This window comes from Heptranchias perlo, chromosome 1, assembly GCF_035084215.1.
Source record: "Heptranchias perlo isolate sHepPer1 chromosome 1, sHepPer1.hap1, whole genome shotgun sequence".
Taxonomy (NCBI): domain Eukaryota; kingdom Metazoa; phylum Chordata; class Chondrichthyes; order Hexanchiformes; family Hexanchidae; genus Heptranchias; species Heptranchias perlo.
In genome coordinates, this window is record NC_090325.1 from 180615139 (window position 1) to 180642670 (window position 27532).

Genomic DNA, 27532 nt, shown 5'->3' on the forward strand with positions numbered 1-27532 from the left:
TGCCTCCCTGGTGCAAGGGTCAGGGATGTCTCGGAGCGGCTGCAGGACATTCTGGAGGGGGAGGGTGAACAGCCAGTTGTCGTGGTGCATATAGGTACCAACGATATAGGTAAAAAACGGGATGAGGTCCTACAAGCTGAATTTAGGGAGTTAGGAGTTAAACTAAAAAGTAGGATCTCAAAGGTAGTAATCTCAGGATTGCTACCAGTGCCACGGGCTAGTCAGAGTAGGAATGACAGGATAGCTAGGATGAATACGTGGCTTGAGAGATGGTGCAAGAGGGAGGGATTCAAATTTCTGGGCCATTGGAACCGGTTCTGGGGGAGGTGGGACCAGTACAAATTGGACGGTCTGCATCTGGGCAGGACTGGAACCAATGTCCTGGGGGAGCATTTGCTAGTGCTGTTGGGGAGGGTTTAAACTAATGTGACAGGGGGATGGGAACCGATGCAGGAAGTCAGTGAGAAGTAAAGTGGTGACAGAAACAAAAGGCAGTAAGGGAGAGTGTACAAAACATGACCGGACAGATGGTCTGAGAAAGCAGGGCAAAGACCAAGGGAAGTCCAGATTAAACTGCATTTATTTCAATGCAAGAAGTCTGATGGGCAAGGCAGATGAACTCAGGGCATGGATGGGTACATGGGACTGGGATGTTATAGCTATTACTGAAACATGGCTAAGGGAGGGGCAGGACTGGCAGCTCAATGTTCCAGGGTACAGATGCTATAGGAAAGATAGAGCAGGAGGTAAGAGAGGAGGGGGAGTTGCGTTCTTGATTAGGGAGAACATCACGGCAGTAGTGAGAGGGGATATATCCGAGGGTTCGCCCACTGAGTCTATATGGGTAGAACTGAAAAATAAGAAGGGAGAGATCACTTTGATAGGATTGTACTACAGACCCCCAAATAGTCAACGGGAAATTGAGGAGCAAATATGTAAGGAGATTACAGACAGCTGCAAGAAAAATAGGGTGGTAATAGTAGGGGACTTTAACTTTCCCAACATTGACTGGGACAGCCATAGCATTAGGGGATTGGATGGGGGGAAATTTGTTGAGTGTATTCAGGAGGAATTTCTCATTCAGGATGTGGATGGCCCGACTAGAGAGGGGGCAAAACTTGACCTCCTCTTGGGAAATAAGGAAGGGCAGGTGACAGAAGTGTTAGTGAGGGATCACTTTGGGACCAGTGATCATAATTCCATTAGTTTTAAGATAGCTATGGAGAATGATAGGTCTGGCCCAAAAGTTAAAATTCTAAATTGGGGAAAGGCCAATTTTGATGGTATTAGACAGGAACTTTCAGAAGTTGATTGGGAGAGTCTGTTGGCAGGCAAAGGGACGTCTGGTAAGTGGGAGGCTTTCAAAAGTGTGTTAACCAGGATTCAGGGTAAGCACATTCCTTATAAAGTGAAGGGCAAGGCTGGTAGAAGTAGGGAATCTTGGATGACTCAGGAGATTGAGGCCCTAGTCAAAAAGAAGAAGGAGGCATATGACATGCATAGACAGCTGGGATCAAGTGGATCCCTTGAAGAGTATAGAGATTGCCGGAGTAGAGTTAAGAGAGAAATCAGGAGGGCAAAAAGGGGACATGAGATTGCTTTGGCAGATAAGGCAAAGGAGAATCGAAAGAGCTTCTACAAATACATAAAGGGCAAAAGAGTAACTAGGGAGAGAGTAGGGCCTCTTAAGGATCAACAAGGTCATCTATGTGCGGAACCACAAGAGATGGGTGAATATTTCACATCGGTATTTACGGTTGAGAAAGGCATGGATGTTAGGGAACTTGGGGAAATAAATAGTGATGTCTTGAGGAGTGTACATATTACAGAGAGGGAGGTGCTGGAAGTCTTAACGCGCATCAAGGTAGATAAATCTCCGGGACCTGATGAAATGTATCCCAGGACGTTATGGGAGGTCAGGGAGGAAATTGCGGGTCCCCTAGCAGAGATATTTGAATCATCGACAGCTACAGGTGAGGTGCCTGAAGATTGGAGGGTAGCAAATGTTGTGCTTTTGTTTAAGAAGGGCGGCAGGGAAAAGCCTGGGAACTACAGACCAGTGAGCCTGACATCTGTAGTGGGTAAGTTGTTAGAGGGTATTCTGAGAGACAGGATCTACGGGCATTTGGAGAGGCAGGGACTGATTAGGAACAGTCAGCATGGTTTTGTGAGAGGAAAATCATGTCTCACGAATTTGAGTTTTTTGAAGGGGTAACCAAGAAGATAGATGAGGGCTGTGCAGTAGACGTGGTCTATATGGACTTTAGCAAAGCCTTTTACAAGGTACCGCATGGTAGGTTGTTACATAAGGTTAAATCTCACGGGATCCAAGGTGAGGTAGCCAATTGGATACAAAATTGGATTGACGACAGAAGACAGAGGGTGGTTGTAGAGGGTTGTTTTTCAAACTGGAGGCCTGTGACCAGCGGTGTGCCTCAGGGATCGGTGCTGGGTCCGCTGTTATTTGTTATTTATATTAATGATTTGGATGAGAATTTAGGAGGCATGGTTAGTAAGTTTGCAGATGACACCAAGATTGGTGGCATTGTGGACAGTGAAGAAGGTTATCTAGGATTGCAACGGGATCTTGATAAATTGGGCCAGTGGGCCGATGAATGGCAGATGGAGTTTAATTTAGATAAATGTGAGGTGATGCATTTTGGTAGATCGAATTGGGCCAGGACCTACTCCGTTAGTCGTAGGGCGTTGGGGAGAGTTATAGAACAGAGAGATCTCGGAGTACAGGTTCATAGCTCCTTGAAAGTGGAGTCACAGGTGGATAGGGTGGTGAAGAAGGCATTCAGCATGCTTGGTTTCATTGGTCAGAACATTGAATACAGGAGTTGGGATGTCTTGTTGAAGTTGTACAAGACATTAGTAAGGCCACACTTGGAATACTGTGTACAGTTCTGGTCACCCTATTATAGAAAGGATATTATTAAACTAGAAAGAGTGCAGAAAAGATTTACTAGGATGCTACCGGGACTTGATGGTTTGACTTATAGGGAGAGGTTGGATAGACTGAGACTTTTTTCCCTGGAGAGTAGGAGGTTTAGGGGTGATCTTATAGAAGTCTATAAAATAATGAGGGGCATAGATAAGGTAGATAGTCAAAATCTTTTCCCAAAGGTAGAGGAGTCTATAACGAGGGGACATAGATTTAAGGTGAGAGGGGAGAGATACAAAAGGGTCCAGAGGGGCAATTTTTTCACTCAAAGGGTGGTGAGTGTCTGGAACGAGCTGCCAGAGGCAGTAGTAGAGGCGGGTACAATTTTGTCTTTTAAAAAGCATTTGGACAGTTACATGGGTAAGATGGGTATAGAGGGATATTGGCCAAGTGCAGGCAATTGGGACTAGCTTAGTGGTATAAACTGGGCGACATGGACATGTTGGGCCGAAGGGCCTGTTTCCATGTTGTAAACTTCTATGATTCTATGTTTGCACAGAAGAGGCAAATTCCAAACTGAATGGAGTGAAAGTCAGTCCCAGAAATGCTGTTTGTGGCGCCAGTACATGAATGGAGTGGGCACAGGGTGGCAGGTGAGACCACGTGACCCAGGTCTCAAAGCTTGAGTCAGCAAAAATGAGGTGATGATGGAAATGAGAAGAGGAGCCAACCAGGGAGGATTGAAGGAGGAAGATGGGGATAGTCAAAGGAGTGTACAACTGTGGGGAATAGGGAAAAGAAGAAGAGGCTAATATTCATCCCTCAACCAAAATCACTAAAAACAGATTATCTGGTCATTATCACTTTGCTATTCGTGTGGGAGCTTGCTGTGTGCAAATTGGCTGCCGTGTTTCCTACATTACAACAGTGACTACACTTCAAACGTACTTCATTGGCTGTAAAGCGCTTTGGGACGTCCTGCAGTCGTGAAAGGCACTATATAAATGCAAGTTGTTTCTTTCAAAACAAACTGAATTGTGGAATGTGATCCTGAAACTCCAAACCTATCCTGAAATTCGATATAATTCAAACTTACTCAGTCACCTTGAAGCAATGGCTGTGGTCATAGGCCTTTATTTAGGGCTATTTTTCAGTTGTCAACTTTTGTGATGGTGTCTGTCAGCTTTACTGAGTTTTGTAGGTTGACATGTATGTGTCCAGGATCCAGGATGGTGATTCTGGCAATAAACAGAATAGAGCCAGCTAATGCCTGGAGGCTGAGAGAGCCCAAGGGATGTGATTATTCTAATTTTTCACACCTCCCTCCAACAATTATTCTAGATTAATTGCAATTGTCATAGCAAAACACCACCATTATTGGATGCTTCTATTAAGATTACTAATAAATCAGATCATCTTTCTGGCTGAATTGATTTGGCATTTGATCTAATTGTACCCCTTTTATGGAGATTTAATGAATCCATGTTACAAGATCCAGATGTTGTTGAATGTTTAGATGCTGATCAGGACTCCTTAATTATATTCAGGCAAGATCCACTTACCTCAGACATTGATCTTACCAAGATCTGGATATTTTTATATGGAGTTAGTAGAAACTAAGAAATGGATGTGATTGATTTTTCTTGATTTTATTCATGCGATGACTTTTACAACAGTTATGAAGTAAATTGTTAGTGTAACTCATTTGATCCTCAAAAAAAAATTGGCATGCAAATCGTCAAATTATAATACCCGATAGAATGGAATGTGAATGTTTAGAAATCGGTGCATCACAAACCAATGCAAAACTGGAGTAAAAAGTCCAAGAGAATGGTGGAAAAACTCACTTAATAACCATTTCAATTAAGAAGAAATATTGATTTAATTAAAGCGGCAGAAAAAATTGATTGGGGGTTCCTTTTATTGGGGACAAAAAATATAAACAAACAGGAAACTCTCTCTCAGCATCGATTTAGGAATAGAAGCTGACATCCAGTTCAGCATGTAAAATGTCAACATAATGGTATGGCACAAATATTCCAGTCAACTCTTATTATACCCTTTACCCCATTCCAATTTACCTACTAAACAGAAGGAAGAAAGAAAGCATGAGAATAAAAAGAATGAAAGGAAGAGGAAAAAACAAGAGAGATGCTGTACCCCAGCATTCCCAACATAGCTTCCTCCTATTCCCTTAGATTTCAGGTCCCTGAACCTTGCAGTTCTACTTTCCCTACATTAAAAAAATATAAAGCCTTTTCAGATCCATATTTATAAGGACTGCATTCACCCATTATGAATATGTATGTAGCTTCCTTGAACACCATGCCAGAACCTGCTTCTATGGCGGGAGGTTTAGAGGGGATTTGAGAACGAACTTTTTCACCCAGAGGGTGGTTGGAGTCTGGAACTCACTGCCTGAAAGGGTTGTGGAGGCAGGAACCCTCACAACATTCAAGAAGCATTTGGATGAGCACTTGAAATGCCATAGCATACAAGGCTACGGACCAAATGCTGGAATATGGGATTAGAGTAGACAGGGCTGATGGCCGGCGCGGACACGATGGGCCGAAGGGCCTCTATCCGTGCTGTATAACTCTATGACTCTATGACTCACCAACAATGCTGTTAGAATCACCTTTAATAACACAGTGGAGCTTTCACTCTTGACATTACACCCAATAAATATATTTTAGGGTCATTATCAATAGCTGTGTCCCCTTCGGAGAGGTTTTAGGGCAATGCCAGAGTACATGAAGTTGCTCTCTATGGTACAATGCCAACACTGATGAGTAGTCCAGTGTAGCAACTCAATGCGGTGTTTAGCTGAATCTGTGCATGATCTTCAACTAAATCAACTTCATCCTCATGGTGCTAGATGCTATATGTGCATTAAACCAAATTGTTATCCAGTTGGCATGTGTGAATCTGAGCCCAGGATACTTCTCTTGAGTTTTTGGGCTCTGTACTGCTGTTGCCCATCTTGTTGAATATTCTACAAGCTATTGCCACAAGATACTGTTTGTCAGTTTCTTGCTGGATAAAATTGTCAAGCTCTAAGGATCCAACAGTGATCCTTTAACATCTGCTAAGCTGTAAGAACCTAAAAAATTGTTCACAGACTGCTTGAATTACTGACTTATCTTTTGGAATGATTTGAGAAACCATCCTTCATATACATCCCTGGTAATGTTGATTCCTGCTTTCAGCCAGCTGTTGAAAATGATTACCCAGCAACTATATTAAAATAAAGATTTCTTCATCAGGCAGCTGTCATTGAAGGTATTAAGTCAGGCTTAAACTAGTGATCATTGACGAGCAGTGTATTATTTCATTTTGAGACTTCAAACCCCTGTTAGCTGTAAAATACATTTTTAAGAGCTACAACTTTCAAGTATTGTAACCCTCTCCAGCTCAGGCTGGTCCAAATTCTTTGCCACGGAGCAAATCCACTGTGCTATGTATCAAAATTTCAACGCCCAGTCATAATATTTGCTCTGGCAGGACTAATCCACCCTTCATTTTGTCCCTCTGCATTTTGGTTAAATTTAATCGAGGAGATTTTCCCTCCCAATGAAAGTTCAGTAAGATCTGTCTGATCTCTTTGAACCACTGTGCTTGCAGCTCCAAGGAATCATATTAAAGATATAGTTCAGCCTAGTCTTTATGTCCAATTTGAGGTTGTTCATCTTATCAGGTAATAAGAAGGGGAGAACTTTCTATCGCTCTAATACCAGTAACTTTACATAGGGATTCCAACATAGAAACAGCCCATTTGGTCTGTATTGGTGTTTATATTCCATGCAAACAGTTGTTCTAATCCTCATGTGTCCACTCTGTTCCCATTTTTGTTTATTCCCCTTTCCTTCAACCATCCATCTAATCTATTCTTAAATGTTGAATAGTCTCTGCTTTAGTCACGAGTGCATTCTACAGCTTCACAACCCTCTGTGTAAAAACACAGTTTCTCCTGCTCTCACTATCACATATAATCTTGTATCTATATCCCTTCATTCTAGACCCCTCAATTACTGAAAACAGCTGTTTCTATCTACTCTGTCCCATCCCTTCTTAATTTTAAACACTTTTATCAAATCACCTCATAATCTCCTCTGTTCTAACAAAAACAGCCCAATTTTCACATCTTTCATTGTATTTCCTCACACCAGATTCTTGTAAATCTGCACTATGTCCTCTGTATTGCCTCAACATCCTTCCAATAGTGTGGAGCCCAAAACTTCTCTCAATACTCCAACTGTGGCCTAGCTAAGGTTTTATATAGATTTAAGTTCTTTGGACATGTTAACCTCTAATAATAGATAAAGGTTTGTGACAATGAATATGCCCATGTAGACCATATATACAAGTAAATCTTATATTCTTTATCCTTTAACTCTAACCTCTAGCCTGTGATAAATAGTAATTTGAAGAGTGGAAATTCTTCCCTTGTGTCCCTTGCCAAATAAGTACCGGGGAGATGATACTATTTCATGTCACTGACGCTAAAGGAATCACATATATAATTCTTATCCACCTGATGAGTCCAGGGCTGAAGTTGAATTTCTGCAGAGCTGCAGCTCCTTCCACCTATTTCAGCTGTCTAACCAGCAAATTTCCTCCTTTATCTCCCTGTTCAAAAATCTTTGCCTAACCGGAAACAATGTTCATTCTGGGGTATTGAGGGAGGAGTGGAGCAGGGTACAGAGGTTGGTTGATCACGACTCCTATGCAGTTGGAGATGCACTCCTGCTCTTCCTGGCTCCAAAGGAACTTTTTTTAAAAGAAAAAAATAATTAACTTACCTTTTGTTGGTGGCCATGGGGCCGCTGAAGAATCCTGAGTGTGGCAGGCCTGACACCTGCCTTTCTCATCGCCGACTAATTTCTGGATGGGGTCCTTCAACAGGTGTTAGGCCCCTAATATACATATTTATGGGGCTTAATGCCTGATTTAGTCTGCCCAAGACATCTAAAATCAGGGCACCATGAATTTAGCAATGGGACCAATGCCAGTGCAGATTGGGCGTAGGCCGTCCCACTACTAAATTGGTATGCCTCCCGCCCATTTTAAACCCGAAAAACTGGCACACGGCATACCAATTTCTGCCCCTCTATTTGTTCTTTTCACAAAGGTTATGTTTAATTTTTATTAGCTTTCTGATGTACCTTCTGGATGAGGGAAGCTGATGGTCTCGAGCCTGCAGCATGGAGAGCCCCTGTGCTTTCTTTTTCTTTTTGGTTGGAGCACAGTTTATAATATGTTCCCCCAGTACTACTATAAGAGCTTTCCACAAGGCAACCTCAGAGGCTACCAACCACCATTTCCAGGAGTAACTCTCCAATGTTAGAGGAGGCTACCTCCAGGAATTGTATGGACCAGTATTCAGGGCATATACATCAACCAGGATATCCCTGCCTGTGTTAATCAAAACAGACCTGTCACTACAACATACCTTCCCTCTGGGTCCTTAACACAGTCTTCCATTGTGAATGAAAATATACTAATATTTACCCCACTCTGGAATTCTTAAGTTTTGAGAACAGTTCATCCAAATGCGTATGCTGAGGCCAAGAAGCCTCGAATGTCACTTTCCTGAACTCACAGTGGCGTCGTTGGAATTCTCAAATCCAAAATGGTATTTGTTTTTGTAGACCTTCCGATTAAAGTCAGTTTTGCATGGGCTTTTATCCATCTTGGGGAGGGGAGCTTGACCAGGTTGGTGGCTGCTTAGAGGACACTCTGTTGGATTCCCCAAAGAACAAGCAGAAGTGCTACTGCTTCTTTGGGTTTTTACACTAGCTGTTTTCTCGGGTCGCCGGCCACTCCGTAAATGGACCTTACAGCGCCTACAATCCAGAGTGTGTCAACAAGGAAGCCCGTCTGTACTGGCAGGCAGACGTGTCACCCCACCCCCTTAGTAAATCTGACCCTTGGATGGTGCGTTCACCTCAGCATTTCTAATTTGTATGATAGGGTGGTCAAATTATTCCACGTTTGGTCTGTATAATGAGTTTGTATGTGGTTCAACAGGTTGAATTTATTCAAAATGTTTCTTTTCTTAGGTAACTGTTATTTTGATGTCTCAGGCTTCTGATTTATGGTTTTCTTGGAAAAATGGACAGAATTGCAGAATCTGATTCCCAAAACAATCCCAAGTAATGAAAACAGAATTTGATTTGTTTAATCAATGTAAATTAGTCATCCTCGTCATGACCCTTGTTATTTTTTTTAAATGAATTAATGTACAATTAAGCCTAATATTTTAATTATGTAAATAAGGGGAATTCAATAAACTTGTTAAAAATGTAAAGGAAATCCATGTCATGGCAGTGTTACCAAGGAGAAGAATCCAGGTTTGATTTCTCCATTCTGTGCAGTTGTCGGTTTGAGCAATTCTCCTCAGTAGGGAGAGGGAAAACTAGCAAGGGAGTGTTTACTGAGCCACTGTCATGTATGGCCATTGGGCGTAGGAAGAAATGGTGCAGGTGGTGAGGAAATGTAGACATGTTAAATTATTAAAATAAAAGTGAAGAATAATCATTACAAATGTTGCTTTAAGTAGCACCATCTTGTTCTTTGCTGCAGAATGAAATTTCACCCCCACCTCCCCTCAACCAGCATGTGGCAAAAACCATTAATTCAAGGCATCATCTCCCTGTCTGGAGAAACAAACAGCAATCACTTTTTAGAGAAAAACACTAAGATTTCTCATGTACTTGAGCCAAAAATCTGTTATGGGTAATTGTTTAATGTGAGGGTAGCATGTTTGGCTGAATACTCTTCATTTCTACAATACAGTTTGTACAGGAATGAGGCTCTAAGCCAGATGTTGGCAGGAGTGATCACTAGGGATGTAGCAAAGCCCTTGGGGATGTGTAGCTGTATAAAATAGAGTGCCTGTCAATGCATTTTGGAGAAAAGGTCATACCTGTTAACATTGACTGATAACATGTCTGCATGACATTGTAGAAAAGCTTCAGATGATGCGATTTATATCCTACTGACAACCACAGCACAATTACATTGCTAGTGATGCACACGTAAACTGTGCCAGTGAGAGAATTCTTGAGGAAAGGTGAAATGTTACCACATTTTCGCTTGTTGTATAATATTTTTAGAAAATGGTTTTAACTCATCAGTAAAAATGTCTGAGATATTTCTTCTTCCCCATGGAAATGTACAGATGTTAGGACTCTGACCTGATATGTGATAGTTAGCTAGGATGAGATAAAATATATTACTGTAAAGCAATTGAAGAAAGCTGACTTAGAAACTAAATACGGATGGGTTATATAGATTTTTTTTAATATGTACTATCTCCTGCCAGTTTATTTTTTCCTCAGTGCCATACATTTCTGTCTGGGAGAGTGGAGAGGACAGGTGACCTGCTCCCAAGTCTCTTTATGCAGCTTTGTAACTGAGTGCTGGGTAGATAGGTGGGAGCAATCCAAGGTGGCTTGCTCTCTCTTTCTCCCCAAGGAGAAGCTGACTCTTGCAACCACCACACACCCCCTTGACCAGTGGCTCAGTGGGAATCATAGATGATTTGTCAGCATATGGGTGTGCCTTTTAACTAGATTTATTAGAACAAGAGCTCTATACAGTTTTTTCCATCTGATATTATGGGGGTGAAATTGGTCTTTGGCAGTAGTGCAAAACCGGCGATAACGAATTGGCAGTCCTTTTTGCATCCTGTCCGATTTTCTTTTCCATTGACTTCAATCGAAAATAAAATCAGGCGGGGTGTAAAACAGGCTGCTGATGCACTGGAGCCTGTTTTAAGCTTCCGCCAAAGACCAATTTCACCCCCTACATCTTTTCGCAACCCTGTTACATATAGAGAATTGCAGAATGAACAGGTTTTTTTAATGTGCAGTATATTTGTATCCCCAGTGCATATTTTAAATAGCAACAACATACTGTGCTACGCTGAGCAGGTTTTTTTTCTCGTTAGGCTGGTTGTCTGACAGGTGCAGACGTCCATCAATATGTTTGATTCTCCAAACCAAACTGCTGAGAAATCCATATCAGCACAATTTCTGTCTGTCTGATATGGGGTGTGTACTCTCTCCCTGTAGGGACATAACCCCACTTACTGAAACCCAGAGAACATAAGCACAGGTTGGGATGAGACGAGGTTTAGAAGCATCCAAGTCTACATAGTGGTAGTGCTACAGTTTAACCAGCTAAAAATGTGCAGGTGGTGAACATGGAGGACTGATGAGATTCCTGGTGCTTTTTCAGCTAAGACCGGCTACCTCCGAGGGAATTGTTTTGCAGGGTTATTTGAAACTCAGTGTGAAGAATCCTCGCCCCAGTGATATGTCTGTTTCTCCAGGTCCTACCAATGAACCTGGCTGACTGACCGGTCATCAGCAGTGCCCTTGAGTAATTCAGACCTGCTGGATCAGGTATTACCTCTTCCACAGAGGATCGATTCAGTTGCAAAGTTCCAATCATCTTGGAGCCAACTCAGTCCCAAAGAAACTCTACTTATCTCCCTCAATAAGGATAGTCACTAGTTTGTCATGAACTCATGGAAACTGCTGTACAATAATAATTTGTTTGTCTCTCCAGGTGCCAGTACTGAAGCCCATGGATCTGATGGTGGAGGTGACTCCACGGAAGATCTTTGCTAACGCTCACACCTATCACATCAACTCAATTTCTGTCAACAGTGACTGTGAGACGTATATGTCAGCTGATGACCTCAGGATAAACCTCTGGCATTTAGGAATAACAGACAGGAGTTTCAGTATCCTTTGATGTAATATGCGATTTCAAAGAACAATTGTGAGTGCCACTGAAATTAAATCTACTGAGATTAATTTCTCTTCTTGTTCATTAACAAAACATGGATCTTGTACCACTGAGTGCTGGAAACTACCAAGACTTGCATAAGGTTCATATCCTACACTATCTACACATTGTTTTCTGTAAATTTTTAATACTAAATATTAAAGTTGGGCCAACGAAAAGAAACAATATTTTCTGTTAATAGTATTGTCACAGTAAACAATTAAGCTGCTTTTTTGTTTTTGGTGTCTTTGACGTTTCTGCTTCATGCCATTTTAGTGCTCTTTTAGGGTCCAGATAAAACTCTGTTTCTATTTTTCACTCCAGAAATATTGTTATCAATTGTTTGGTTCTCATCAGACCACTGATTCAAGTGAGTGAAGTATGCAAAATAATAGGGACTGCACTTCAAAAGTAATTCATTGGCTGTGAGTGCTTTGGGACATCATAAGGACATGAAAGGCACCATATAAATGCAAGTTCTTTATTCATTGTTTTTTTGGCCTCATTCTTGTTGGGATGCACTATTCTCCTGTATTGTGACTGATTTTAAAAGCCCACAGATTTAAACGTAGATCAGCAAGTGCTTAAACTAACACCAGATCCATTGTTAATGAATAGAACCAGGGCCCTGTGTTGTAGCTTTCTACTCACTGAAGAAACTCAGCTGTTGAATGTCTGCAGGTTATGGTCTCTGTTTGGTTGCTGTTTGACTTCACTCACTGTACATTAGCATCTGTTAGTGAACAAAATTTAAAAACTGTTCTCACCGGTCATGTCTCTTCAGTTTGGCTCAGTGGTAGCATTCTTACCTCTGAGTCAGCAGTTTGTGGGTTCAAGCCCCATTCCAGCATTTAAACATGTAATCCAGCTGATACCAGATTGACTGAGAGACTGCTGCGTTGTTGCGGGTGATGTATTTTGGTTGAAGTGTTACACCAAGACCCTATCTGCCTGTTCAGATGGACTTAAAAGATAGTGTGGCACTATTTGAAGAACAACAGGGGAGTTCTCTCAGGTGTCCTAGTCAACACTTATCCATCCCTCAGCCAACATCACCAAAAAGAACTGTTTAACTGAAAAGGTACCTTATTTGCTGTTTATGGGAACTTACATTGCACAAATTTACTGTTGCGTTTGCCTAAACAACAGGGAATACACTTCAAAAAGTAATTAATCGATTGTGAAGCAGTTTGAGACACCCTGAGGACATCAAAGGTGCTATATAAATGCAAGTCTTCCACTCGGCTAATCAGCTGGAATTTCAGCCGCCTACTGTTTTTTGTGTGTGTGATGCATGAGTGCATATAATATATAACCATCTGCATTTATTGTGGGAAATGTTTCGTTGTTAATTTATTTGCATGGATAATGCTAATTTGATTTACAATTGAGTTACAAGTGGGTTATGTACATGTTGCTGACTTATTTACCCAGCTATTGATGCTGACAGTTTACAGTAGAGTTACTGTGAATCAAAAGAATTTAAGTCAGGCTATGTAAGCATCTTAATTTGAAAATTAAGGAAAATTGGGGGGGTATAATTAATACTGAGGAGGACTGAGACAAAATACAAGGAGACATTAATAAACTTGCAGAATGGGCATGTAATTGGCAAATTAATTTCAATATAGATAAGTATGAGGTGGTACATTTTGGTAGGAATAATAAGGAGGCCACATACTCCTTGGGAAAAAAAAAGTCTAAATGGGGTAGAGGAGCAGAGGGATTTAGGAATACAGATCCACAAATCACTAACAGTAGCGACACAGGTTAATAAAACCATAAAAAGGGCACACCAAGCTCAGGATAATTTCTAGAGGGATAGAATTGAAAAGAGAAGTTATGCTAAACTTGTACAGAACCTTGGTTAGACCACACTTGGAGTACTATGAACAGTTCTGGTCTCCACATTATAAAAAGGATATAGAGGCACTAGATAAGATGCAAAAAAGATTTATTAGGATGGTACCAGAACTGAGAGGTTATACCTATAAGGAAAGATCAAATAGGCTGGGGCTCTTTTCTCTAGAAAAGAGAAGACTAAGGGGTGACCTGATAGAGGTCATTAAGATTATGAAAGGGTTTGATAGGGTAGACATAGAGAAGATGTTTCCAGTTGTGGGGGAGACCAGAACTAGGGGCCATAAATATAAAATAGTCACTAACAAATCCAATAGGGAATTCAGGAGAAACTTCTTCAACCAGAGAGTGATAAGAATATGGAATTTGCTACCATAAGAAGCAGTTGAGGCGACTCGCATAGATGCATTTAAGGGGAAGCTAGATAAGCACACGAGGGAGAAGGGAATAGATAGGGTTAGATGAAGAAAGATGGGAGGAGGCTCACGTGGAGCATAAACTGGACAGTTTCTGTGCTGTACATTCTTTGTAAAATCTCTCCCCACCCCCCCCCTTCCCATCTTTCATCCCCCAGGACAAAAATAGTGCTTAACTCAGAACAAACATAGGATGTCTTGCAGTTGAAGCATAAAACCATGTAAGTGCTGATAAAGATCAAGTTTATTTTAAATCAATGCAGATGACCTGCAGTTTCCTGCAGTTGCTGCGTGTGTATAAAGTGAACTTTTACAACATTTGCTATTTAAAGCAGATAAAAGAGTAACAGCATTCAGTCATCCATCTCTCACTCAGTCACGGCCTACATGCTGGTTTTATGTAGGAAGCAGCCGTTCCAGAGATGATGCTTCTCCTCATAACTACCTAAGAAACTTCAGCTATGATAATTGTTTTAATAATCAAAATGGGTGAATATTTTAAAACAAAGGAATTGCTGCCCCTGACTTGTGGCAATTTTCCAGAGTTCGTTGAAGTTTTTTTTTAAAGTAAATATTTGTGCTGATCAAGGTATGTCGCTGCTGGGGGAATGGACCACTTTTCATTTCAGGTACCCTGTATTGGCAACAAGCACTCCCAGGTCAGATACAGTAGATTTAGTGACTAAGATATCTTTGCCCAATTTCAGAAGAGCATCCCTACTGCAGTTGTGACATTTTTTCACATCGACCATCTTGCGGCCTGTGGAAATGAGATTGCCAGTTAAGAACAATTTTCGGCAGGTGACCCATATACACTAGGAACTACTAGAAACTGGATTGAGATTGGTTAGATTCATTTCATTTCCTTGTACAGCCAGCACACAGAAGCAGTTGAGGCGACTAGCATAGATGCATTTAAGGGGAAGCTAGATAAGCACACGAGGGAGAAGGGAATAGATAGGGTTAGATGAAGAAGGGTGGGAGGAGGCTCACGTGGAGCATAAACTGGACAGTTTCTGTGCTGTACATTCTTTGTAAAATCTCCCCCCCCCCCCCCCTCTCCCCATCCTTCATCCCCCAGGACAAAAATAGTGCTTAACTCAGAACAAACATAGGATGTCTTGCAGTTGAAGCATAAAACCATGTAAGTGCTGATAAAGATCAAGTTTATTTTAAATCAATGCAGATGACCTGCAGTTTCCTGCAGTTGCTGCGTGTGTACACAGAGACTTTTCATCCTATTGGTCTGGATTGATTTTGAATCCAGGTCCTAAAGGTGAAAGAACATAGTCTTTTTTTTTATTCGTTCATAGGATGTGGGCGTCGCTGGCGAGGCCGGCATTTATTCCCCATCCCTAATTTCCCTTGAGAAGGTGGTGGTGAGCCGCCGCCTTGAACCGCTGCAATCCGTGTGGTGAAGGTTCTCCCACAGTGCTGTTAGATAGGAAGTGCCAGGATTTTGACCCAGCGACGATGAAGGAACGGCGATATATTTCCAAGTCGGGATGGTGTGTGACTTGGAGGGAAATGTGCAGGTGGTGTTGTTCCTATGTGTCTGCTGCTCTTGTCCTTCTAAGTCGAAATGCACTGCCCAGGCTCTACTACAGAAATGATTACCATTCATTCTTAAGGGGCAAAATAAAGTTTTACATTCACAGATCTTAAAGTATGTTAAAAGTATGGACGTTTACTTTGGGGCTGAAGTAGATGCTCCTCTGAAGCTGAAGGATTGTAATAATGTAGCAACAGTGGATAAAAGTAGCTCAATGATCCGTTTTCTTTTTGCAGTACTTTCATTTTTGTTACTATAGATTTGACTTTGAATCAGATTTACCTTTTGATTATATCTGTCACACTTGATTCAAAATTAAACATCAAATGCTGGTCATTTGAAAATGGATGTAACAGCAAAATTGATCTCTCAGAAAACTACGTCAAGCACTGAAGTTGCACAAGCACTTCTAGCTTCTACTGCTAACTATAGTGTAAGCAACAGTATTAATGAGGCATAGTGCTGGCCTTTAAACTTTAAGGAATATAACAGATATGGAGGGGGTAAAATTTAACTTTAGCAGTAGTGCAAAACGGATGGTTGCAGCTCGGACATCCGTTGTATACCCCGCCCAATTTCCCTTCCATTGAAGTCGATTCTCCATTAGGAGACCTCAGTTTGAATATCATTCTTTGCTGATGTTTGTACTTTTTTCAGATTGCAGGCTGCTGTGGAATTGCCCAGATTTTACCCTGCTGATTGAGGTTGCGGTGGGTCAACTCAAAGAAAATTAGTACTGATGATGTTGAGTGATGTTACAGTAGATTTTTGCTTATTGTCTTGACTAGAGTCTTTCAAGCAGCTGTGTCATCCATAGATCCATACACAATGATTTCAGGAGAGGAAAAGGGTTTTTCTGGCTATATGCTACAGTACACTTTAAGCGATACCTGCAGTAATCCGGGAGGAGTTCATCTGAATATAACTTCATATTAAGGACCGTTTGTACTCCAATGTTCCATTAACCATTAAAACAAGCATGTTAATTCTATACCAAATATCTGCTCAGAACTATTTTCTTTTAAACAGAAAATGTAGTTATTAAGAGTTCACATTCTCAATTGTGCATTTTGATGAGGCTGGATGGGAAACTAGATAATTTTTCCAGATACATCTTTATTTTATGTTTATTACATTTGTTTTTATTTGCCATTATTATTGTTAGAATGAAAAGGTAAAACAAGATTTTAGAGAAAGGAAAGGAATGAGGTGGGGTCTTTCAGGTAAGGTAGATTAAACTTTAAAGGTTTATGTCTGATATCGCTTTGCCATCCAAAAACTTATAACGTGGAACCAGTTGAAATTCTAAGGGCAGTGGTATATTTTGGTTGGATATGGTGTGCAGGAGTTTATAGAGATTGAAATGCACTTGTTTAAGGTTGGTGTCCAGACAGGAATTCTGCTTCCTTTGCTGAATCATGATCATCATGTGCACGCTGTTCCATTGTACAGAGAAGGTCTTTGAAAGAAACAGCTATCTTCTCAATTACACTTTTGAGAAGCCATAGACCTAATTAGTTGCACCATTTAAAGCTTGTGTATTTTTCAGCATTAAAAGTGATTGCTGGGTCAATGCGGACGGTTACTACAGAGCAAATGGATTGATTGCCAATCTGCTGCACAATGGTCATCAATAAAAAAGTATTTAAAAGACAAGCAAGAAAGGATAAATGTCATTGAACTGTTTCCTTTTTTCAATAAAATCGATATTCATGTGTCTAGTAGCAGTATATCAATATTAATATGTTGCTATTACCAAAGATTCTGTTTCGCAAGCCTTTTTAGGCTTACCAGTAAATTAATGTTTTTATTTAGGGGTGTGGGGACTTGTCACCTGAACATGGGTGGTCCAGCTAGTTTAATTGAGTTGAACAGCATCTATATTTTTAATCAATTTATTTACATTTGTCTGCTAGTAAGAGAAGTAGAGGTAATTTTTACTTTCAAGAAATCCAAACGAGTCCTATCAAAAATAACTTGCCAGTGAGACAGACTGTCTCGTTTTCACTCCCTCCACTATTGTAGAGGTGGGAGGGAGTGAAACTCAAGTCTGAGTTTGAAGAGCTAGAGTCACCTTGGATCATATCAACTTGAAAATGTAAGTGGAGGCTGGCTTATTCCATCCAAGTACCTTTGTACTGAAAACTATATTAACTGCTAAGTACTGTGTGGCAGTGACTTTCTTGCATAATAATGCCCAGAAGAGAGCTCAGAACTGAGGTCTCATTACTGCTGTTCAATCTAAAATGGCTTGCAGCAAAGCCACAGTGTCGTAGTGTGCAGGTCATTATCAACTGAGTGTTGGAAAAATAACACTTTTGGCAATGCACTGATAAGTGCTGCTTTCAGATTACTGGCAAAAGAGGGAGAATGTACTGTGTTTCCATGACAATTATGTTACTCTTTTCACTGTGTACTCATCCGAAGCCACTGAATGTCTAAAGTGGTCATTTCATATTCTGATGGATGTGGGCCTGGCCTTGGTAGCATGCATTAATGACTAACTGGAATTTTCAGTGTCCCCGAGAGACTAATTTTGTTATGTGGAAGTGAGCCACAGTGTGCATTAAAATGAGCTGAGAGGATAACAGTTCTTTAAAGGGGAACTAAGTACCATTATGTATTTTAGGCCACCAAAATATAATTTCTATAGAACTATTATATCAAAATCTGGGATCAGGATTCTTGACGTGGGAATAAATTTGCTGCAAATAGTGAACATTATTTGAACCAATTTTAAAGCACTCATATTTTAAACGTAAACAAGCATTACAGGCCACTTTCAGTCACTTTTCTACACAAACATCAAATTTAAAGATCAAATTGCATTCTCAGTTAAATATTGACAATAAATGTTCATTGGCCAAAGATTAATTTATATAATTTTATGTAAAATTAGAAACTTTATTCTGACCATGCCAATATACAGTTTTTTTTGTGTAATTGACAAAATGTACATTACATAAAATATACTGATTCTGTGTATATCTAGACTGATCTGGATTTCTTTGACAAGTGGCCTATAGTTAAGGCAAAGATGCAAGGGAAGAATGGGTTCCCCTGCTGGGTCTCGCTGGTGAGGTTTGGCGTTTTATGGTTAGTGCGAATCTAAGGCTCAAGTGACTCGTCTGATCTCTGTTTTCCCAATACTCTGTGATGCATCCCTCAAGAAGCTTCATTCCATTTAGTTGAACATACTCTCTGAGCCCCAAAACAGCATGAGAATGTGTTCCATAGTAGGGAGGGGGACAGGGGGAAAGAATTTTAACTAATGGCAAGTGTAAAATGGGCAATATCACATAGGCTGCCCGTTAAACACCCGACTGATTTTCCTTTCCATTAACTTCAGGCGCGATGTATAACGGGTGGCAGATCCGATATCGCCTATTTTACGCTATCGCCAAAAGTGAAAATGCCCCCATGAGTGTGTTGGTGCAGGGTGTTGAAATACATTGGATGTTGTCCAGTGATCGCTAATCTTTACGCTAATCTCTGTAAGAGGACCAGGTGCTTTTGTAAAAGTACGATGCTGGTATTTTAGAGTAGTGATTCAGTGGGGAAATTGCTGTATAGCAAGTATAGTTCAATGGGTCTTTTTAACTTTCAGTAAGTGAAATGTTTTTGGTCCATCATGTGTTTGGGAAAGTTATGTGGGGGTGGGGGGATTCCTCCTTTTGCCAATTTTAGTGAAAAAGTTGGTGTGAGTACAGAATGGGAAATTGAGGCTTTATTGCTCAAATGTGCTGGTAAACTGGTTATACTCCAGCAGTTTAACTGCCCCATGTGCATTTTTGGCAATGCTGAAATCTGGGCTCTTGCCAACCAGTATCCAAGTTAACTGGGCCGAGGTAAATGGATATGTCCCAATGTCAGGGGGGGTGGAGGGCGGTGGCGGTGGAGAGGAGAGAGGGAAGTGTGCACGGTCTACATCCATCAAACAGAATCTCTACTTATGTGGATTTCCCAGTTTGGTTTGGATGCTCTTGGCATTATGAGGTTCCATATGTATCTCATACTTGCCTAACCAAAAAAGTACTAGTATGAGTCCTGTTCCTGAAAGATTGCTTTCATGTTGGTATAAGTTTAATTTGTACAATTTGGGACATTTTAAATTAGGCACAGTTAGTGGTAAATCCTAGGAGATTATTTTTAGAAGTGTCATTTTGATATATGTTTCAGGAGAATGTTGGTGCATTTTACTATGATAAGTGTTGAGAGTTGATGAAGGTTGCCATGGCTACCCATGCATTCCTGGCTTCTGAGCTGGTTCACCTCAGGAAGAGCTAAGATCACTGACTGTTACCATAGGTCTGTGTATGTATGGTGTTCTATAAAAGTACCCATAAAAGCAGAACTCTTAAGAAATTTAACTCAGAGCAGATAAGCTTCTTCACTAAATTGGGTGATGGGGGCAAATGAAGTTTTCTGTTTTGCACATCATGTGCACACTAAATCTACATTGTGATAGCTGCAACAGAAAATACTTTGCCTTAGCTAAACTGGAGAGATTAGAGGGACTTTGGGAGCTTTACACATTAATGTTAAGTTTATTTCTCTGAACGTATTAACAGGAGGCTTTTGTACTGTACACATAGAATTTTTCAGTACTTGCCTCTAAGGGAATGACGCATTATTTCTGTGTTCTATGATCAACCCGATTGAACTTTACTCTGGGGTAGACATTTACTGCATCACCAGGTTAATGTTCCAGGTGAGGAAAACTTGCATTATTCCATTCACTAACACTACATCCACCACCTAATAGTATATTAGTCTGATATAAGTCACAGCCATTGTTCTCTGGTCATTCATTGACAGGACAGCATATTCTATTCTATAGTTACCTGAATCTGAAAGGAGGGTAAAATCAGCCAAGATTGCTGCTCCTGCTCACTTTGCAGTGATCCCTTATGGAAAGTGTTGGTGTGAGTGTCGGATGACGGCAGGAATGGGCTCAGTTATAATGTTCACCCGTGGTTCAATCACCTACCGTATATCAGTACGTATGCCTGCACATGAAGAATGCCACTTGGGCACCTAACGCCCATGGAAACATACTCCAACGTCAGGCAATCCCTTCAAAAGATGGGAGAATATTGGCAAGACAAAACGTAATTACCCTCTTAAACCTTGGAATATATGTTCGTGATCAGCCCATTATCTGCTGTTCTTGGGTTTTAGTTTTGTGTGTGTGTGATTTATGCCTTGACTTTTGGGTCTGTTTTTGTGCTTCAGTAGCAGTCTGTTCTGGTGCTGAATACTGCCATTATTCTCTGTGAGATTGATGTATGATCAGGATTTAATGTGATTACTGCAGATTTTTTGAGAAGTGGTTGGTAGTTAGTCACTGAGAAATTCTATGTCCAGCATTAATGTTGTCTTAATTACTTACAGTCACAGTGAATCTGTATTACAGCTCTGATCATATCCAGTCCTACTGTTTAGCATTGCACTTTAGATCCACCTTGGATAGGCTTTGCCTCCATTATCTGGAGACTCAGGTAGCAGCAGCTTTATCCCCAGTTGACCCTTGCTGATTAGTAATCAAACACTGGATACCTTATTTATTATTTCAACCACTTGTACTTGGAACATGACAACATTTGCACCTCTAGAGGATATGTTTTCAGATGACTGGATTCTGAGCGAGTAACAAATCTGTGTCCAAATTGCCTACAATTTATTAAAGCAGAATTACTCCTACTAGCAAGCAGCACAGTAGAATCTGCACATCACATCTGAAGAAAACCCAGGGCGCTTTATAATTCAACCTCATTATCTTGTGTTGGGAGATCATAGTTGAACAAAATGATGACTGGGACATAAAAGCCTGGCTCATTTTCTTTTGATGTTAGTTGTAAAATCATTGGAATTTTCATTTCAGTAAAAAAAAACGGTGGAAATTTTATTTTTTACATGTTTTTTTTTACAATGGAAGCAGGTCCCAGTGGAAATTAGTGCATATGGCAGTAGAATTTGCAGTGCAGCAGGGTGTAGTTGCTATAGTTTCACTTCATACCCAAGATCTTGGATATTGCTGTTTCTTGGGCACTGTGTCAATATGCAAGACTGCTCATCACCCAATTCCTTGGCAGGAAGGAGATGTCTGACACAGTAAATTATAAATGGTGTGTCCTATTTTACTTTGTATCTAACCAGATATTCAATCATAAAAGCACAGTTATAGTTTGACATTTAAGTGCTGAGCCAGGGTTAAATAGTGCAGTTGACAAACATATTGCATTTTCCCACTGCCTTTAACTTCTGTATATTCAGGTCAAATCTCACTTGTAGAGAGCATACAGAGGTCTCCTACTGTTGGCTGGACATTTATCCCACAATTATAACTGTGAGTAATCTGGAAGAACATTTACTGTTGAAATAATGTTAATATTGTTTCCACAAAGAAGGGAATGCAAAGCAGCATTTGAAATCGACAGGCAAGTTAAAGGTTCAGCTATGACCCTATAATAGATGCTTCATCAGTTTTGATGAGGGCCACGACCAAAATTTGAACCTGTCTTTTTCTTTCATATGTTAATCGACTTATGCATTTCCAGCTTTTTAAAAAAAAAATTCCATCATTCATGCTTTTTTTAAAAAAAGAAAATCTCATTAATGTCCAGTTGTACAGTGTTGCTTTTTCAGAAATTGTAATTTGCAAATTTTTAAAGAAAAAACGAGGGTGTGTCCACTGGGTTTTCTAAAGCTGTGACGAGGTGATTGCGTTTAGAAATTCTTGCTTTTAAAAAAAACACTTCTACATTTATAGTTGTAATTGTGGTTGATTTTTCAACATCAGACATGAGCTGAGGTAGCTGACAGTTGACACCAATGAGCAACAAAAAGCTGCTTTGAATCAAACACAGATGTTGACCACTAAACTGTGTAGTGATGAGAGCTTGGAGCTGTGACACTGCCTGTCACATTGCTTTAGTATGAGGTATTGGCACAGATGCGTATTCTCATACATACACACACGCATGGTGTGCTGCCTACTGGCCTCCAACTGTTGTTTTCAGTTGAAAAGACCCAACTGCCAAAGATGGAAGTGTATCAACAAAGCAATTTATTTTCTTATGGTGCATTTATTCTGCAGCTACCAGTCTGAGACTAGTATCTGCAGGTTTCAGCCAGGTCGGACTTAAGCTTGTTAGAGCTACTACCTGGCTGGAATTTAAAATCTGCAGTATAGGAGAGAGCTTTGCACATGTCTGGATACATGAAGGGGCAGACCTGTGTCTGAAAAGTTAGAAATTTAAATGCTGAGTGTGAGGATAGGCTTTTCATGATACCTTCACTATGTGGCAGTCCATCGTGTCTGCATTATTTCAAGGGAAGAAACACTTGAGAGGCCATAACTCTTTTCTCCATTGAAGTCCTGCTGAGAGGGAGAAAACAAACCAGCAAATTCCCCCAGAAATTTTAATATCTAAATATGTTAACTGCCCAGTCAAAACTCCCATTTTCTATTTTCTCCTCATTCTCTGCCGTGCTCTGAGGTTGCCTAAGGGTGAAGTCAGCCTAAGATATGATTGGGTGTCAAATATCGTCAACATGGAGCTAAACTGTAATCCTAAAACAACTAACAGTAATTAAACTTTCAGTACTGAAAAATGTTCAGACCATTAATGGAATCAGTCTTCTGTTATTAATTTATGATTAATAGGAAAGTACCTTGGGATGTTTTTCTACGTTAAAGGCGCTATATAAATGCAAGCTGTTTTTGGTTCAAAAGGTTAACTGGGTCTCAAGCATTGTTCCAGATCTGTGCTATAGTTTAGACCTTTAGAAGCACCATTTCCCTTTTAGCAGTTATACCAGGCTTCTCATGAGTGAGCTACATTCCTCGTAATATGAGAGTGTATGTCTTGAGGTCTTTGGGGTAACTAAGTCGCAATCTTTGTGCCTTTATAGAATCATCATGTCAATTTTTGGCAATTAAGTCATCCTGCTCCCATAAAACTTGTCACATTGTGTATTTCATGTTTTATGACACTATGGAATTTTTGTTGATGCAAATATAAAACCATGTGGTCATAAAATTATTCCCGTTAATCTTAATTGACCGCTCCTCATTGCAGCACCAACAGTGCTGTTGGCAATACAGGTGACTTCTGTACAGAACCTGTTTTCTCACAAACCATGTTTTTGTTCTGATTTTTCAATTATCTCACTTCCTAATTGATGAAATAATTATTGTCTTCCATGGAGGTCACATCTTAATTAATTCCTATGGGGAATTGGTGATGGAGTATGGTCACTATGGATTTGTTGGTATTTGTTTGAAGAATGATGTGATTGTTTAGGAAACAGTTGTTTAATGTTTCATCTCCTAACCATTCTTCCCTCCCCCACCCCCAAAAAGATCTGCTCTCTTTCTCTCCCTCTCTCTCTTTATATATAAAAGGAAACATTTTATATATTTAAAAAAAGAGATTGGGACTGGCTGAAATATATTAGAGTGGAATAAATCCATCATGTAACCTTACAGTTTAATTGGATAGCTTAATGGAAGCTATGGGTGCCTAAGGTACACTACTTTGCAGTGAAAAGTTGCAGCCACAAATGGAAAAATGCAATATTTTTCCTATTGTGTTAGTCTTGCAGCTGTACCAGCTCTTCTTCAAGTACCGTTATGTCTTCATACATTTGCCAGTAAATCACTTCAAATAGCTACCACCTATGTGGATTGAAATATATCGGTTAGCAGCATTGTGTTTGCAGTATATTGTCAGTATAAATATCACTTGTTGAGACTGGATATGTTCATTTATTTTTTCCCCCCAAAATTTTACATTGGCTTGCAAACTGAGGGGTATGCAGTATTACAAATAGTATGTTGGTATTGCTTTATGATTGTGTTACATGCTTTTGGGTCACGGTTATTTTCAAATTTTGATCCAGAGAGCAATAAATATTTCTAAAATGGTTATATCATTGAATTCTGCTGGCATTCTAACTCCTGAGCAGTTTATAACTGTTCTTAAAACTGAGATTCAATTACTGCTTTGAAGTCACTGTCAGAAATGCGTTTTCATCATAAATATACTATTCCTTTTATGGTGACTTAATTTTGTTTTTATGGTGCAGTTTGCATCACTAGGTTCCAGCAGTGTGCTGACTGCTGTCCACATGTGAAGACGTTCACACTGCAGGATTCACAATTGCGATGTTATTGAAAATTAATTGATAAATAATTTGTAGTTATTAAGTGGGAAATTCCATGGTCAGCTTATATTGCATTATAATAATAATTCTTCAAAATTGATAATGTAGTTCTGTTGGGTTTGGAATGTCCTGAATAGATATTGATGTGGTGCTTTTTAGAGGTAAAAGAAACACAGCAAGATTCTATGTAGATCATTGGTTCCAGGAGCTTTATTAGAAAGCTTGCTTATATTAGGATGCATCCTATAATGTTGATGAGAAGTGGCTGGGCTGTCAATCTTTGGAGCAGCACGGTAATAGCTGCGAGCACTTAAGCCAGACCTCCATGTTAATGCCACGTACATAAGAACTGATACAGCTGCACTTCAGCACTGTATCAATCCAAAAAGTCCACATTGCCTGGAGCTCTCTCTCTTTTTGTGCATCATTGTTAGAAGTTTTTGGTACCCCATATATAAATTGTCTAGATCTTTTTGTACTCTCAACAATCTTGTCTGGTGGAAGCCAAAAGAATCCAAGAAATTTGTTGGGACTTGGAATTGGAAGTATTGTTTAATCATGATCCTGCCTGATTCAAAACTTATTGAATTGTACTCAGCCCACAGAGTTTTGGCACACAAATCTGACTTATTGCTAGAAGAGCTTAGACAGCTGTAAATTATTGTGAGGGGCTACGGTACTATGAATTGAGGATTTCTTGTATCCCATTTGTAATTTAGTTTCTTCCTTTTGAGGCTTTAATATCATACACCATTCCTCGCCTAGGAAGGAAGACAGTTGACCTGCTCACACATCTTTGTGGTGATGCCTTTGGTGCAGCCACTAATAAGCATCTGAAAGTAGCCTTGAGTGGTTTGCCTTCATTCCCCTTCATTTCTTTAAAGGCAAGCAGCTGCCTCCTGCTCAGAGCCCCCTACCTCCCCCACCCCCAGACGAGCACAAGCAAGGTCATGGAGTTGTCGTGCAAGCATTAGTGAATCTGTGTATTTTGTAAGTTAGAGCCACTGTCTCACCCTCAATGGTGAATGTATTTCTCAATTTTATGGGATGACTAGAAAATAATAATGGTACACTAGAGTGACAGACACTTTCAGTGGAAAGATTTGATGTATCAGCTGTAAGAGGTAAGTATTGTGCACAACAGGTAAAGTTCTAAAGCAATTTGTGATGATATGCAAACAGCTTTGTTATGAAGCAGACATCAGTAATTATAGGTAGGAAGAATAAGGGCATCATGTTGGTGGGAGGAGAGCGGCAGGGGGGATATCCCCCTGGCAGAGAGGAGCTACACATCTGGGGGGGACGGGGGGGGAAGAGAGAGAGACCTCATTAGCCGTTGGGAAAGAAATTGGGTTGGGGGGGGTGAAGACATTGGAGACCGGAGGGTGGAGGGAGGAGACATTAGAGATCAGAGGGGGTGGGGTTCAGGAGACATCGGGGGTTGGGAGGATCCAGGAGACGGCGGAGATCGGAGTGGGAGGGTTCAGGCGACATCGGGGTGGGGGGGGGCTATTCAAGCAGCATCAGAGATCGGAGGAGGTGGTGGGGGGGGGGTCCAGGCAGCATTGATTTTAAGGTATGTTAACTTTTTTTACAATTTTACATTGATTTGGCCCTCCCCACCTGCTTTCACCAGGCGTGAATCGGAAGCAATGGGAAAGCCACGTGAAAGTAAGTGTCCAATACTCAAAATATAAAGTACCTTAAGTACCTCAATGGGGTACATTGCCCCTTTAAATATCGGCCCGCCGGATTAAGTGGGGGTGGGACTTCCTGGTGACTGCTGTGCGCAGGCATACAAATTTGCCTGAGTCTAATGCAAAAATGGGCGGGTTCTAGCCGAGATGTCTGCCCGCTCCCAAAAACATCGAGTTTGTCTGCCCCCTCGCCCCCAACCCATCCGATCTTGGGGGCTGAAATTGAGCCCCAAGAATTGAATGAGTACTATGTATAGGATTTTACTTATCAAAGTCTAACATTTCTGTAGGATTCCAAATGAACAAATCAAGGAACTCTGATTACAAACTATTATGTAGTATTTCTTTTATTTGCATTTTGGCTGATATTACTCTTCCATGTGTGTGGTTTGATATCAAGGATAGAGCGTGGATTTTTATGTCACACATGCAATGCTTTCATTTGCAAATTCTGGAGAGGTTTACAGGTCTCCAGCACTGTTTTCTCTTAATCTGATGAGCCTCACTGTACTCCATCTCTCTCCAGGTCTATCCAGTCCTTTTCACAGATTTCTGTTACTCTTTTTTGGAAACTTGTCATGTATACAACAGTGAATTTTACACACTTAGCCTTCATACATAGCCTGACGGAGCTACTCTATTGCCTTAAGTGGTGAGTGTATTTTTCAATTGTATGGGATAACTAGAAAATAATAGTGGTGGAATGTTTCTGTAGTTGAATGAACGGACTGAGAATCCAATAGTCGACAGTATTCTGTTGGACCATGACAGCTAAGTGTTAAGCCAGAAACTATCCCATCTCCAGAAAAGAAGAAAAAGGACTCAACAAGCTCATGGCTCTAAATTTAGAAAAATGTAGGAATTTTCTCAAAACTGAACATGAGATATGAACAGTAAACACACTGGGAAAAATCACTTTATGATAAACCCACAACTTGTGATTCTAATGGAGCCAACGTAATTCGCTTGTGTTTTTGTGGCCCTCGTTATTTTTTTGTAGTTCACTGATACACCAAGAGAAGCTGAGGTAAACCAGGAAGAAGAGGAACCTCAGTAACTTAATTGAATGGATTTTCTTGATCAAGATTGTAGCTTGTATTATTAGCCAGTCTTTCCCTCAGAACAATTAATTCAGAAGTTCCAGTTAGGA

General features: G+C 40.4%; 1 protein-coding gene across 2 annotated transcripts in view; it reads left to right on the forward strand.

Moving 5' to 3' along the window:
• The window catches only part of LOC137328332 (serine/threonine-protein phosphatase 2A 55 kDa regulatory subunit B gamma isoform), a 338393-nt gene that overhangs the window by 233087 nt on the left and 77774 nt on the right, over window positions 1–27532 (forward strand). For both annotated transcript variants that reach the window (XM_067994329.1, XM_067994330.1), the window contains one exon: window positions 11465–11642. In XM_067994329.1, the coding sequence (XP_067850430.1) occupies window positions 11465–11642 (178 nt within the window). The remainder of the gene's footprint in view (window positions 1–11464; window positions 11643–27532) is intronic.